At 38.6% G+C, this 13624-nt stretch overlaps 1 protein-coding gene across 1 annotated transcript in view; it reads right to left on the bottom strand.

The window, feature by feature from the left end:
- Window positions 1-13624, bottom strand: part of PRKN (parkin RBR E3 ubiquitin protein ligase) — a 686369-nt gene that overhangs the window by 645695 nt on the left and 27050 nt on the right. Inside the window, exons 2-3 of the mRNA XM_059828079.1 lie at window positions 9677-9792; window positions 7698-8267 (exon numbers count right to left, since the gene is read on the bottom strand). Of these exons, the coding sequence (XP_059684062.1) occupies window positions 7698-8267; window positions 9677-9792 (686 nt within the window). The remainder of the gene's footprint in view (window positions 1-7697; window positions 8268-9676; window positions 9793-13624) is intronic.

Below are 13624 nucleotides of genomic sequence, written 5' to 3'. Positions count from 1 at the left end.
ATTTTAAGCTGTCTTTTTATGAAAAAGAAACTTATTATTTTCTTTTTGACATTTCAACTCAGTAATTAAATCATCACTATCAAGTTGATACTCATAACAGCACACATTATTCATGAGATCACAGGTGAAGTTATGCAGACATTCGAGACCTTTTCCAAAGAATACATACTTTGAAAAGACTTAGAATTTAAAGTTTGTCTACTGGAAGTTAAATAAATATTGGTTTAACAGAAGATTAGAGAATTTACTTGACACCTAAACTGCTGATGGAAACCCAAAAAAATAGATCAAGTTACTAAAGTTAAGAAGTACCCAAATGAGCTGAAGAAAGGAAGCTCCATTTGGATCAGTTCCCCTACACCCACATCTGTAAGAGGTGACAAACAGTAAAACTTGTCTGATAAAAGGAAACTTTGTGAGACTTGACTGCATGTCAAATATAATCTCTGTAAATATCACAAGAATCAGATTCCCAGAGGGATCAAAAGGTACCTAGGTGCTTCTGTAAATCTGTCTTGGTATCTAGTTGAATCTCTACATCTACCTAAGGTGTATAATTTCAATTTTACATTTAACGAGTTGGATAGTATTAATCTCTTGTTTGGAAGGATCAGCAAGTGCTGCATAAGGGAACAGTTGGAGAGAAAGTAACTTTTACACATTTCCAGAGGGATTTCCCATGCTTCCTATGAAAATACCCATTTTTCAAGCATGTATCTACACAGTAAAAAATTTTTTCGTTCGGCATAATGACTTAAGTGGTGGAAATTGGCTTCTTCAAAGACTGCAGGCTTACTCCTTTGGCGTGCCGCTTCTGTGAGCATGGCAGAAGGAAAGTTCTCAGTTCTGGGTGTAAGGGCAGGAATTGCATTTGTACAGAGCAATGCATTTCCCCCTAGAAACGGATACTATAAAATCAGAATACACAGAGTTGCAGGGTACGTGAAATGTATTCAGGTGCAAAGATGACATAAGAGACTGTACATACAGAAATTATGGTCTAGCATGCAGCAGTAGGTTAAAGCTGGCTAAGCAGAATGTAACAAGTCTTCATAGACAGAGGCTAGCAATGTAGGGAAACAGAAGTGGTAAGTAAAAATGCACCCCTCTACCTCTCCCTGCCGCCCCAGTTGGACCAGAGAATGGAGGCATACACAGAAGTAAATACCGAGTGGAATGAAAATCTTGGTTCCCAGTTGTGGGAAGTTTCACTATTCTGATGCTGGCTTTCATCTCAAATACATTAAAAATTCAATGTATTGACTTTTTATGTTCTTTTTGTTGAACAATAAGTACCATAGAAGTGCTAAAATATTTTCATTCTGCAGCACTTCATGGAAATAAATACTTCTTTATTCTTCCAGTTCTGTTGACTGGACCCCTCTGTTCAGATTCTCTCCCTCAGAAGCAAGCACCAACACAAATCCCAGAAAGAAGTGGGTGCTGTGGTCATGAGGAAATACCGGTGTATAACTTTGATTTGATTAAATAATTTATTTTGATTAAAAGTTCCCAAGGAACTCAACCTCTTGGCTTTTAGCTGATTTGTATTCAAGTGACTGTAATAAAATTAAGAAGTTATCACATCTGAAATGACTTGTATTAATAAATTCATGTACAATGAGCCATTTAATTCATATTATTACAATACAGAAATGCACCAGTTTCCAAATAAAGTATTGCTATCCTGAAGATTTTGTGTTTCACAAATAGTATGACACATCCACTATCAAAATGGAGTCAGCAGCACAATTCCATACAATATGATGAATAAGTTTTCCCCATGAAGTAATACAAGAATTGTTAGTGAAGGGAATATAAGTAAGTGAAGAAGATTGTGGCTAAAATCTTGGGTAGTTTAAGACAGTACTGCTTCTGGCCATCTGTCCATCCCTTATGCTTGGGGTTGATACACATAAAACTGGGATACTGACAGAAATATGTACCTGCATCTCAGCTATGCCTGTTTACAATTCAGCTTGTTAGTACAAACTCAACTGGAAATTTAAGCAAATGCAGATACAAACTGGTTAAACTCAGACACAAGTACATGGGGCGGGTGTATAGGGGAGCTGCAGAATTTCAAATAAAGGCTGGAAGAAAGCTGGTGGGCAGGCACCCCTGCCAATATCTCAACAGGCCATTTCTCAGGGCCCTGGGATTCAGCAGTCTTTCTTCTTTGGCAAGTCATACCAAAAGTGCCAAAGCTTTAACCCCCATTGTCAGCAATCCTACAGGTTTTCCAGTTCTGAATCAAGAAGATAAATACTGCATGCTGGAGAAGCTTAGGCCCTGCTTGTGAACAAACTGTGAAGGAACAGACACAATATATAGAACCAAAACAACTGAAGTGTGCCAAGAATGAAAAAAAAAAAGTTGTACTTGCTTTTACATTGCTGCATGCAAAACACTAATTTTCTCTTTAGTTTTGACATAAAATAGCCAATTCTTTTTCTTCCTAAAGTAGTGAATCACACAATCCTGCTTCACTGCACACCAAACAAAAGCTATAACCTATATGATCTGTGGCAACAAAATGCACACATTTAAACTTTAAGTCTTTTTGCTAAGCAATTATATTGTGTCCATGATAACTATGACAGCTTCAGGTAGTCTTCATTCCCCATTCTTCCTAGGGACAAAAAGAATACCAAGGCTTAACCCAAGGATGGTGTGAAATATGTGAAAATTTTTCTATTTTTAAAAGCCCCTTCCCTACTGAGGTCAGACAACAAGACCTTTGAAATGTATTTCCCTAAGACTGGGGAAAAAAGTCTTCTGACAGTATCTGTCTGTGGTGATCAGTTCCTCTTTGGCTCAGCACATGACTTGAGAATAGTCCTTCTTAGCTAAAAAAATCTACATCTAAACTATTTTGTGCTAGAAAGAATTATCCCTTCCTTTTCAATATTAAATCTTTCTCATAAACTGTGATTAATAATTTATCCAGTACAGCTAACCAGTTTAGTGCAGATTAAGAACAGGAAAATGCACAGAAAGTATAAATAAAGGAAGAGAAGGTAGAAATCGAGATAATGTAAAATCCTCGCCACCTCCTAGAGTACTGCGGAAATGTTCTGTGCCTCCATTATGGCACAACCGCACATGCCCTCTCAAGCCATAGGCTGAAGGCAGCTGTTCTAAGGATCTATTTTATTTCAGTAAATAAAATCATATTTTTCAGATGCTTGGGGCTCTTGCATCCTCAATCATATGGCAAGATACTGTTCTATTATTTTAATCTTTATATTTAATGGACGTAAGATACATTTGTAGGCACTTTATAAACCCCAAGTGAATATCAGTTCCTGCCTGGAATTTCTACAACCTAAACTGTAAAAATGTAACTGTAGGATAGATGTCGTGCGAGAAACTAGCAGCAGAACACAATATAATGTGATGGCAGTAAATCTTGTTCCACAACTTTTTATTGTTATTTCCTGGTTTTCAGTGTGTCAAGGGAATTGCAAAAAGGGAAAGAAGTAAAACAGAAGATTAAAGAGGAACAAAAAATGGTAAGAAAAAGATGAGCTGGGGAGACTGTGCAAGTTGAGGTCAGGACTGTAAAGGAATAGCTCAGAGCTGTTGCAGGCTTTTATTACACAGCCAGTCAGCATATGTTACTGAAAGTCCAATTAAATGGTTAAACAACCTTGTGCAAAGTTCTTTGAAGTGTCTTTCCACAGCAACTCCAGCAGCCTGGAACTAGTTGCAGTCTTTTTCTTCACAGATTTGTGTCCCTAGGTTCTGCATTAGAACAGGTGACCTTCCCAACACTTTTTGCTCCCAGGAGCACTGGAGACCAGGACAGTTCAGTCAGCTCCATTTTAATTTCTACCCTACATCCACTACATCAAGTCCTGCTTTGGAGGCTGCTGTCACCGTCACAAAGCTCTGGCCAACTGGCTTGCGTGATTTTTTTCTTGACATATATATGTGGTAAAATAAAATCTCATCAGCATTAGAATAACTAGTCCTATAGGAATTCATGTAGCCCTTCCATCAGTTAGCAAAAATATCCTCAGCTCTCTCCAAGAAAGCTCTCGAACAGATGTCTTTTCATCAAAAAGTTGCCAAATCCCAACAAATTGGAGCCAAGTTGAGACAGCAAGAACCCGAGTCTTGATGCCCTTGCACTGAACACCCTGCCAACAATTCTCTTCTTTAAAGAGGGAAATCCAACTACAGAACCTCTGCTGTCTACACAAGGAGTGCGATAGTGTCTTGGAGATAATGATTTCACACATTTCAGTCTGTATGGCTGAAAATAAACGCCTTAAACACTACCCTGAGATGAGCGGGTTGCCATTGCAGATACCGATGCATTGGTATGATGTTTTCCTGGTAAAAAGGCCTGCTGTATATTTTGCACCAGACTGATGCACCAGACTGACAGGTATATGCAATGAAGTTAACCATGACTTAATGAGTTACCACTCACTGCAGAGCCATAATAACTGGCAGCATTAGGCCTCCTCAATCATTGCATTTGTGAAATAAAATTAATGCACATTAATGTAAGCCAACCTCACAGCCACAGCAGAAAAAGAGCCTACACAGGCAATAAGTGGCAACTCATTAAGCTAGAGTAATTTGGTTGCTTCTGATCATTTGTAAATTACCTTCACCTAACAAATGATTTTATGATGTAGTCACACATAGAGAGCAATGTAGTAATCTAACATAAACAATGTCTATAAAACCCCATCCTTGGTGAGGTTTTTTCTCTCCTTAGCAAGGAATAAACTCTCTCATAAAAACATCTTTAGTTCTAGCTAATGCTAAATGAGTATCATTAAAAAGTGTTCCTTGATTATTAACTCAAATTTTAAGATTGAGATTTCTGATTGTTTTATTTCCTTTTTAAATAAAAATAATGATCAACTTTTATTCAAACAACTATTTACGGAAAGCAGTACAGTATTAATCTTAAATGCTACATTTGTAGCTGATGACAGTTTTCTACAAAGTCATGAGCAGCATGGAAAGGGTGAGTGGGGATTGGGCACTCACTCCATTGCAAGGTTTAGGGGGCATCGTATTAAGCTCGTAGGAGCTAGGTTCAAAACAGACAAAAATGATGTTTGCTTACGCTACTTGCAACAGACCCTCTGGAAAACTCTGCCAGAGAAGCGGTAGATGCAGGATGTATAACTTTGGCTCAAGGGGAGAAAAGAAACTGGCAGTTACTAGATAGGCAGCTCAGTCATCTCTCTACTGAAAAAGAGGGGATAATATAGACTGGTATGAAATAAATAGTTTATATGTAGGTTTTGACCTTGGAAGAGCTATGTCTTCCAGTCATGTGCTGAGCCAAAGAGGAACTTATCACTGCAAGGACAGTAAAAAGTAACAGATACTGTCACAAGATATTTTTCCCATTCTTAGGAAAATACATTTTAAAGCTCCTGTAATTTGAGTTAGAAATAGCTGTGAGAACATCAAGGAGAAATATCAGCTATGCTTGCCCTATTGTCTTTCTTCAGAAGTGTCTCTCTGCTTACGGTAACTGTTGGAGACAATAATACATGGGGTTAAACAGACTCTTGTTCTAAATGACTATGGCAGCTTTTTTGTAGACGTCCTGGGTTTGTATTTCCATATATGTACTCCAGAGAATGTAACACTGAGTAAAATTCTAGCAAGTAGGCAGGTTAACAGTTTCCTCCTGACTCTTCCTCGCTACCAAGTAATCCAAACCAAGAACAGAGACAAATAAAAAAGACAGGAGCTCAGTAGTACTCTTTTTTTCCTCCAGAACTATGTATGCACATGCAGTTGCTTTCTTGCATTGCAGTGAGGCAAATTTTAAACTCAGCAATTCTCACAGTAACCTAATTTTGTTCTAGGAAGTATGCCTCTTAATCCAAGAGACAAGCTAAATTTGTCCAGTGAATTATTTCCTTTGAATAATTCACTCAGTTTTACTATACCCAAATTCTCTTTAAAGTTGGAGGAATGCATAGCTAGCTAACCCAACACTGCAATTATGTTGACAATTCCTTAAAAAGTCTCTTAAAAATGCTATTTTCCTAGCTATTTTTGTCCTGATTTACTGGCTGCTTATGTCAGCACAAAGCTGACATGGACTTCCTTGATACAGAATCAAGCTAAATTCATGTTTCATTTTAAATAGATGCATACTGTTCTTTAATGTGCTTGGATATGGATAAGAGTCTTTAAACTCTACATATTTCCAGCTATATACTACAGCTTTCCGTATTAATAAAAAGTATTATATTTTTTTAAAAAATGCATACTCTTGCAGCTTTTAAATTACCCCTGTCCTGTGGCAGAATGGGCCAGTATTTTTGCAAAGACTGCATGAGTTCAATGAAATTCATAAAAGGGTCAGAAAATCTCAAGTAGGACTACTGTAATAGCTTTAAGGCTGTAATGGGGACTGCAAGCTGAGGACTGCCATAGTGAGATTCCACTATTTTAACAGTTATGGTCATTTGCAGTTCCCCGGGAAATTTCACACGTGTTTCTTATGGTATCTACATTCTGCTAAATACTAGAAGCATTGGTAGACAGCTGAAGATCCACTCAAACAAGTGTATGATTAATATGGCAGCTGTCACACTTTACTAAGGAAGCAGCTCTCTAACCTCGTGAAGTTTGTTAGTTGTTCAGTACAGGACAAACGAGTATAAAAAGGTATACTGCATATTATAATATAATGCATATTATAATATGGATAAAGATGGTATATATACCATTGGAATGGCTATGTAGAAACAGATTAGTTCCACATATAAAAAACCCAGAAGTCCCAGAGAAAACATACCTACCTACCTACCCACCTACCAACATGGAAATCTATGTTTTCACTTTGTTTAATTTCTACAAGAGCTACTACAAATAAAAACAAACCAAAACTCAGGGAATAAATATTTTTATAGCTGAGGACAGTGTTAGCCCAGTACATAGTTGTATGCAGCATAGCCACGTGCATTGCTTGAAGGGAAGGGATGAAGCCAGCTGCTCTGGACAACAGAAACATAATAGGGTTTATTTCCTTGATGTTCACAGGTCTAACGTTAGTTTTTGGATCTCTAGGTTTCTTTGCTTTTACTCATCCCATTTGTGGGGATCCCAGTATCATTACAATCACATCCTGATTTATTTTAAAATACACGATGCACAAATGAAATTATATTTCACCATTGAGCACTCAATTGTAAGGCTACATGCCGCAGCTTCTTTTTCTTGAGCATCGTTTCCAATTTACCTGTTTTACTGATAAATAGTTCTCTACTAGCAGAAAAATGAGCTTTGATGTTCTGGGACAGCCATATCCCTGCCCTTCACCTTGAAATGCTAACTTCACCCTGCTTCCTGATGCTTTGCTTTTCTTTCGAACTGTGGGCATGATCTCTCCTCCCTGAGACTTGCCTTCTCAACAGTAAAATTATTGCAATAGCAGAGCAGACTTAGGAGGATGACTGCCCTGCAGAATGGCTTGTAGAGCCCACTATCAGGGCACTGGGGGCACCACCAGCCCTGACTGTTCCTGCCTGGCTTCCCTGGAGGCTCCCCACTCTGCCCATGGCCCAGGACCACATGTCAGCCCCCCAGGTCTGTCAGCCCTGCCTCAGCGACGCCACAGCAGGGCCTGCGCCCAGGCCAGCCTGTTGCTGGTTTTGCCTGGGTTTCTTGCATGGACATATCCTGACTTGCCACCTTATACTGACCTGGCAGCGGGTCCCTGCTCTGTCCCTCGCCACAGGCCCAGCCTCGCCCACCCCGCTGTGGGGCTGTGCTCCTGCCTGCCAGGCCCCGGCACCAGCGGCCGCTCTGCCCGGGTGGCACCACGCTGCTCTCGCCGCTCTTAGAAGAGGCAGTGTGGTGGTAAGAGGAAATGTAACATCTCTTCAGCCACAGCAGATGTGAGAGTCTCCGAACAGGCTGTAAAATCGCACACGTGTGTGTGAGGCAGAGTGCTGCTGGTAGGAGCCAGGCTCCTGTTCCTTCATCAAGATGCGATTTGGCCCAGCTGGGTGTGAACAGGCAGGGCTGTGTCAGGGCCACTCCACCCTGCCAGTGCCGGCGCAGCCAGCCTCCTCCTCCTCCTCCTCCTGACACCTCACTGACAGAAATCGGTAATGCGGCAGCAACTCTGGTTAAACCCAGACTCCCAGGCCTTGCTGGGTGCTCCACCTCTGTGTGGGACTCGGCCTCCGGCTCCACAGCCCTCCACTTCCTGCCGGTGCAGGGGCCGGCGGGGCTACGCTGCCTCCTGCTTCCTGCCAGGGACCCCTGGCCTGCAAGAAGCAGGACGGCCCCATTTCACACCCCCAGCTCCAGGCTTCAGCTCCGAAGTTTTCAGAAAGGCATATGGTTGACAGTCGTGAAACAATTCTAAAAAGTCCTTGCCTTTTAGCATTTGAAAAACATGTTTTGTTCCAAAATCTACAGCACTTCTGTAGCAACTCGAAATTTACCCTGACAGGTCCACGTTAAATTCTTTCGGCAAAATTACATCTGTTAAAGATGCAATGTAAAGGTTAGTTAAGGATCCTAATTAATTATACTAGCTTTAATAAAACTATCTTAGCTGCTTGCTCCTCTGACAGTAAAATTTAACCCCTTAAATCAAAAGAGAACTATAAAATGATGGGTTGCCAAAGAAATTGCCAATTGCGTAATAGAAATGTGTACCCAACTTTTCTTCTGATTTAGTTAAAAAAGGCAGTTCCTGTAGCTAAGCTTGAAGGTTTACCGTATTTCAAGAATCATTTTCTCCCTCTTGAGCTTTTCAAAGCTCTTCCCCCCTTCATTGTTTTTTTCCGACATTTACTTTTGCTATCTATCTATCTCACACCCAAAGAACAAGCACTCCGCATTAAATACCTCTAAGTCCTGACACAAGAAAATACCCAGCAGTCACTTTTGCCAGGCAAAAACATATGGCCCGAACTGACTGCCAAAACCAGTCTATCATTCCTACTATAAAACTGCTAGTTGGCTGGAAAAAAAGAAACACAATTTCAAATATCCCAGTGTCACACCAGAATGCTATGAAATCAGTATATTCTTTGAACACACAGAAATTAATTGTACCTATTTAAAATACACGCAATACAGTCATTTACAATCACCCCTTATTTATAGTAAATGTATAAAAGTGGGTGTGTACATAGCTAATATAGATATAGATAATATAGATCTATATAGGTATGTATAAAATCTCCAGTTCAGAATGTAGTTATTTCAGTGCAGAGTGAAATCTTTATTCACTGAGCAGACGTAGACATGAACTTGCTGAGTAGAATAAGAGTAGGGACTCCAGTTCACAAAATAAGCTTACTGGGCACATGACTCAAATACTGTTACAAGTACGAAAAATTAAAAACTCCAAATCATAATGAAATGCCAAAATACAGTAGGAGTCCTCAGATTGATAAATGGTGATGTATATAGTACCTCAGCTGAATACAATGGGATAAAAGTTGTGAAACATTTCAGATACCGTACAAGCAACTTTGCTTCTGTTTTGTTGGTTTTTTTCTAATTAACACTAAGCAGAGCCAAAGGATATAGTGTGTGTATGTATTATAAATATGGACACCAAATAGTGAGGACCATGTGGAGCTATGCTGTGCCACAAATTTACTGTGTATGTTTCTTGCCACTTTACCAATTGCCTGCCAATCTGTTTTGCTGGATTTACCTTTACTATCCCACACATCAGTGGCTTTGAGGAAGAAGACAGAATGATTTCTGTCTCTGTCTGTCAGATCTAGGTCAATAGCTGATAGGAAGTTAGATACTTCAAGGCCTGCAGGCCTGTAATTTTGAGGAATACGATAGGGTTTTTTATTAAAGAGTAAGATGGCTATATAAAGTAATTTCACTATTAAAAAGGAGGCCTCATAATCTGAAGTTTTAGCTTATCGCCATGATAGATCAAATTATCTCAGATATCAGAATCTAGTTCAGGTCATAATTCCCCTGGAAGAGAACATTTCCATGGGCATATGTAATGTACTTAAGTCCAAGGTTTAGTGGGCATGTATCATTTCATGAATGTCAGATAAAGAAAATTATTTCAAAATATTTGCTTTGACAAAAGCAAGATCTACATAAATTAAAATGTGAAATAACAGCTGAACTGATGAATCAGTTCCTTCTTGCTGAAGTGAAAGCTTATTTAAAACAATTTTTGAGTTAAAATATGCTTTTTTCTTAGATCAAAATTTAGACTTTTTTCCCCAGAAAACAGAAGCTCAGAATTTTCATTCTAACTAACAAGCCATGAAGTTAAAATTTCTGAACAAGCAGAACAATAAATCTGTGTTTCATTACATGTAATTCTCTATACATGGGCTACTTTATGGCTTGCACTGGAAAAGCTGAAGCTTAGTGAGAGGCAGGAAGTACAGAATGCATCTAACCATTGGGAATGGGTAACACTGCTACCAAGATGTATCTGCATAGCACAGTTCCACAAATTTTCTTGCAAAAATCCCGTTTTGCACACCTTACATCCATGGGTGGAAGATAGAAACGCACCACCATTTCTCTGAGGCCCGTGAGGCGCAATACAGTTTGAAACAGCAGAATCTATCTTAACTTTGTTTGGTTTTAAACGCTGATTGTGCTGACCAAGTCTTTCAGCTCTCTGAAGAAAAGGTGGTAGGCCAGTATTAAGTTATTATTTTGGGCCATGTGCTCTGTTTCCGTTGTTCCTGCTGTCAGGAGGAATGATGCTAAAAGAGCAACAGTCTTCTATGGCATTTGCTCATTTTCAAAACCTATTTTGAGGCCTGAAAGAACAGGCAGTCTTTTTTTCTGACACCCCCCCCCCCCCAAGTTCTTCATTCTAACTGTGAATATTCCCAGAAGAAGATCCATCTCAATCTCACAAACACATCAATACTTCTCAAGATTTCCTTTCTTTCTGTCTTTCTGACAAAACAGGCACACAGCTGCAGCCAATCACTCCCTGTGCCAGTGCATTTGTCAATTAGTTCGAAGGAAATCTCCCAGCACACAACGCTGAGTTTATGATCAGACAGGAAATTATGGTCTATTATGCAATTTTATTCTCATCTGTGATTGACTGCACATCAAAGGGCCACTCAATGGCAGCCACTGATACTTGGTAAGGTAAAAATAGTTTCGTAAAAGCAGATGGTTGGAATGAAGACACCAGTAGATCAGAAATACTGAGTCTGGATATTGTATACTTTATATGAGGCTTTTAGAAATAAAATGGAACAATTTTAACACTTAGCGTTCCTTCGCAGTATATTGACATTACAAACTTTATGGTGTTTTCAGACACAGTGGATGTTTGCCAAGTCCTCCTGATCAAAATTGTCCCTCCCACCCTATTTAGAGTGATCTGGACATCAGCAGCTTTATACCTGTAAATAGGTAAATTTTTTCATAGCATGTGCTCCATACATAGGCTCTATCAGTATATGATGTTAGGCATATGAATAATTCTGTATGCAAATAACCTCACTGAGCTTAGTAAGACTTTTTACTTTTTTACAATGTTTAGGGACAAAATGATTGTGACATAGATAGTTATAATGTCAATATGTCCATCTTAGTAACACATTTTTAACAACATGTGAACTCAATTACTTATAGAGAAAATGAACTGTGTCAACTTAGGCAACTCATAGATGTGAAAAAAGAATAAAATCAGAACAAGATTTACTTAAATGAAGCCATAAAATGTTTTAAGCCAATCATCCAACTAAACCCACACCTTTGTAACAGCATGTATGAGCTCTGAATAGTGACTGAAATTAAAAATGAAATACTGTGGCAAGCTAAAGGGCCAAAAAAATCACAGAAATAGGTCAGATATTTGGTTAGATATTTAGAAATGTATTTAGAGGAACTTAGCAGTAAAATTAAATTCGTTCAAGAATAGTAAGATTTCTGAAGAAAAATTGCTGTTTTAAACTGGGTCTGTATGTCAAGCATTAGGTACAAACATGTGACAACGTTCTTGGAATCCTCATTTTAGAAAAGACAAGTAAAATATGGATGTATTTCTTCTTATAAATTATTATGCTACACAAAAAAAGTGTTTTTCTTTAGTTTCTCTTTCCTCCAAAGAATTAATGAGAAATGATACAGCTGGATCACAACTGAATAGTAAGTTACATCAGTAACAAAAATATGTACAAAAGACTTTGACCCATTACTTATTTGTGATACCACATATGGTGGTAATTGCAAAACTGCAAATATTTATCATCAGACAGATGAAATCCTTATTTTCTTTCTTGAAGAAAATCCAAAAGACCTAGCACATGTCTCATGATTTCCAGAGAATTAACATAGGTCACTTTAATAGCGTGGTTTCTTTAAATTTGCCAAAACACACCATCACTTAGTTTAATAATGCATCCCATGCAAGATTTTTTGCATGATTAATGCAACTGAAACAGCAAGAGCAATTAAACAGTTATACTATCTTAGCAAAACTGTTTTATTGCCGTGATAAACAACTTCTATATGGGTATTACTTACAACAAGCAGAGAAACCTAGAAGTGTATTAGATCAGATTAAGAAGGGAAAGTTACCTTTCCCAGAATCCAGCTTTTCTGAAGGCAGCATTTTCATGTGCTTTTCACTCCTAAGCCTCACTGGCCTAGTAAGAGGTAGGCAGAATTTCTAAAATCCTAAAAGTTTCTGGCTTTCACAGGAAGTTGTAGGAGCCTGGAGTGCAACCTAATTCTAGGCAATCGGTGGACTCGGGCTACCCTGGATTTTCAATAGTGGTGCTCTGGCCTGTCCATGAAATACTGTTAAGCCCTTTCATCGCAAAAATAGCCAGAGCTGATGTAGGAACAGATGCCTTGTAAAACAGAAGGGAGCAGCAAACACCATGATTTAACAAAAAGATAATTCTTAGCTTGAAACGTCAGGAAGACCCAGGAGACCTCAGAAGCCTGGGGCCTGTATCCAGACAACACGCACCGGATAATTACTCTGAGTGACTCATAAAAGATCACTTGAAAAATATAGTAAATAAATTTCAGTGCACAACAGAGCAATGCAAAAGGGAGACAAAGGGAATAATGAAACCAAGAGAGGAAAGATTGGACATGGAAAAGAAATAGATCAGAGGAGGAAGAAAAGGCTTCTCCAGGATTAGAGAGGACATATAGTCAGTGTCATGATTTGGGGAATAAAACTAAGTGGTCTCCATTTCTCTCGTGTAATACAGGCAACTCATGAAGCAGCATGAAAAATGTCCTTACTCCAGGCTGTGCCTTTTAGGAATCAGAAAAAAACCAGAAGCTTGCAAAGATCCTCTAACTCACACTAAGGGTAAGGATACAGGATGGATATCTGTAGAAAATAATACATTTCAACATTTTTCCTTTTAAATTTTTTCTTAACTATTTAATTAATAGTGTATAATTTTTTTTAAGAACAAAGAGTAGAAGGAAAATAAAGAATAGTACAGGTAAGAGAATGCAATCACAAGGGAAGAAAACATGAAAAACTGAGTCCATCTTTCAGTGTGTACTTGCCAAAACATTTCCCTCTTCTGCCAAGAGTCATATATTTTACAAAGTTAAATATTGGTATTAATTTGTCATACAAAAGTTCCACAGGGAATAGTCAGTCCTAAATTTACAATAT

This window comes from Gavia stellata, chromosome 2 (assembly GCF_030936135.1).
Source record: "Gavia stellata isolate bGavSte3 chromosome 2, bGavSte3.hap2, whole genome shotgun sequence".
Taxonomy (NCBI): domain Eukaryota; kingdom Metazoa; phylum Chordata; class Aves; order Gaviiformes; family Gaviidae; genus Gavia; species Gavia stellata.
This window is presented reverse-complemented; position numbering and strand designations above follow the sequence as displayed.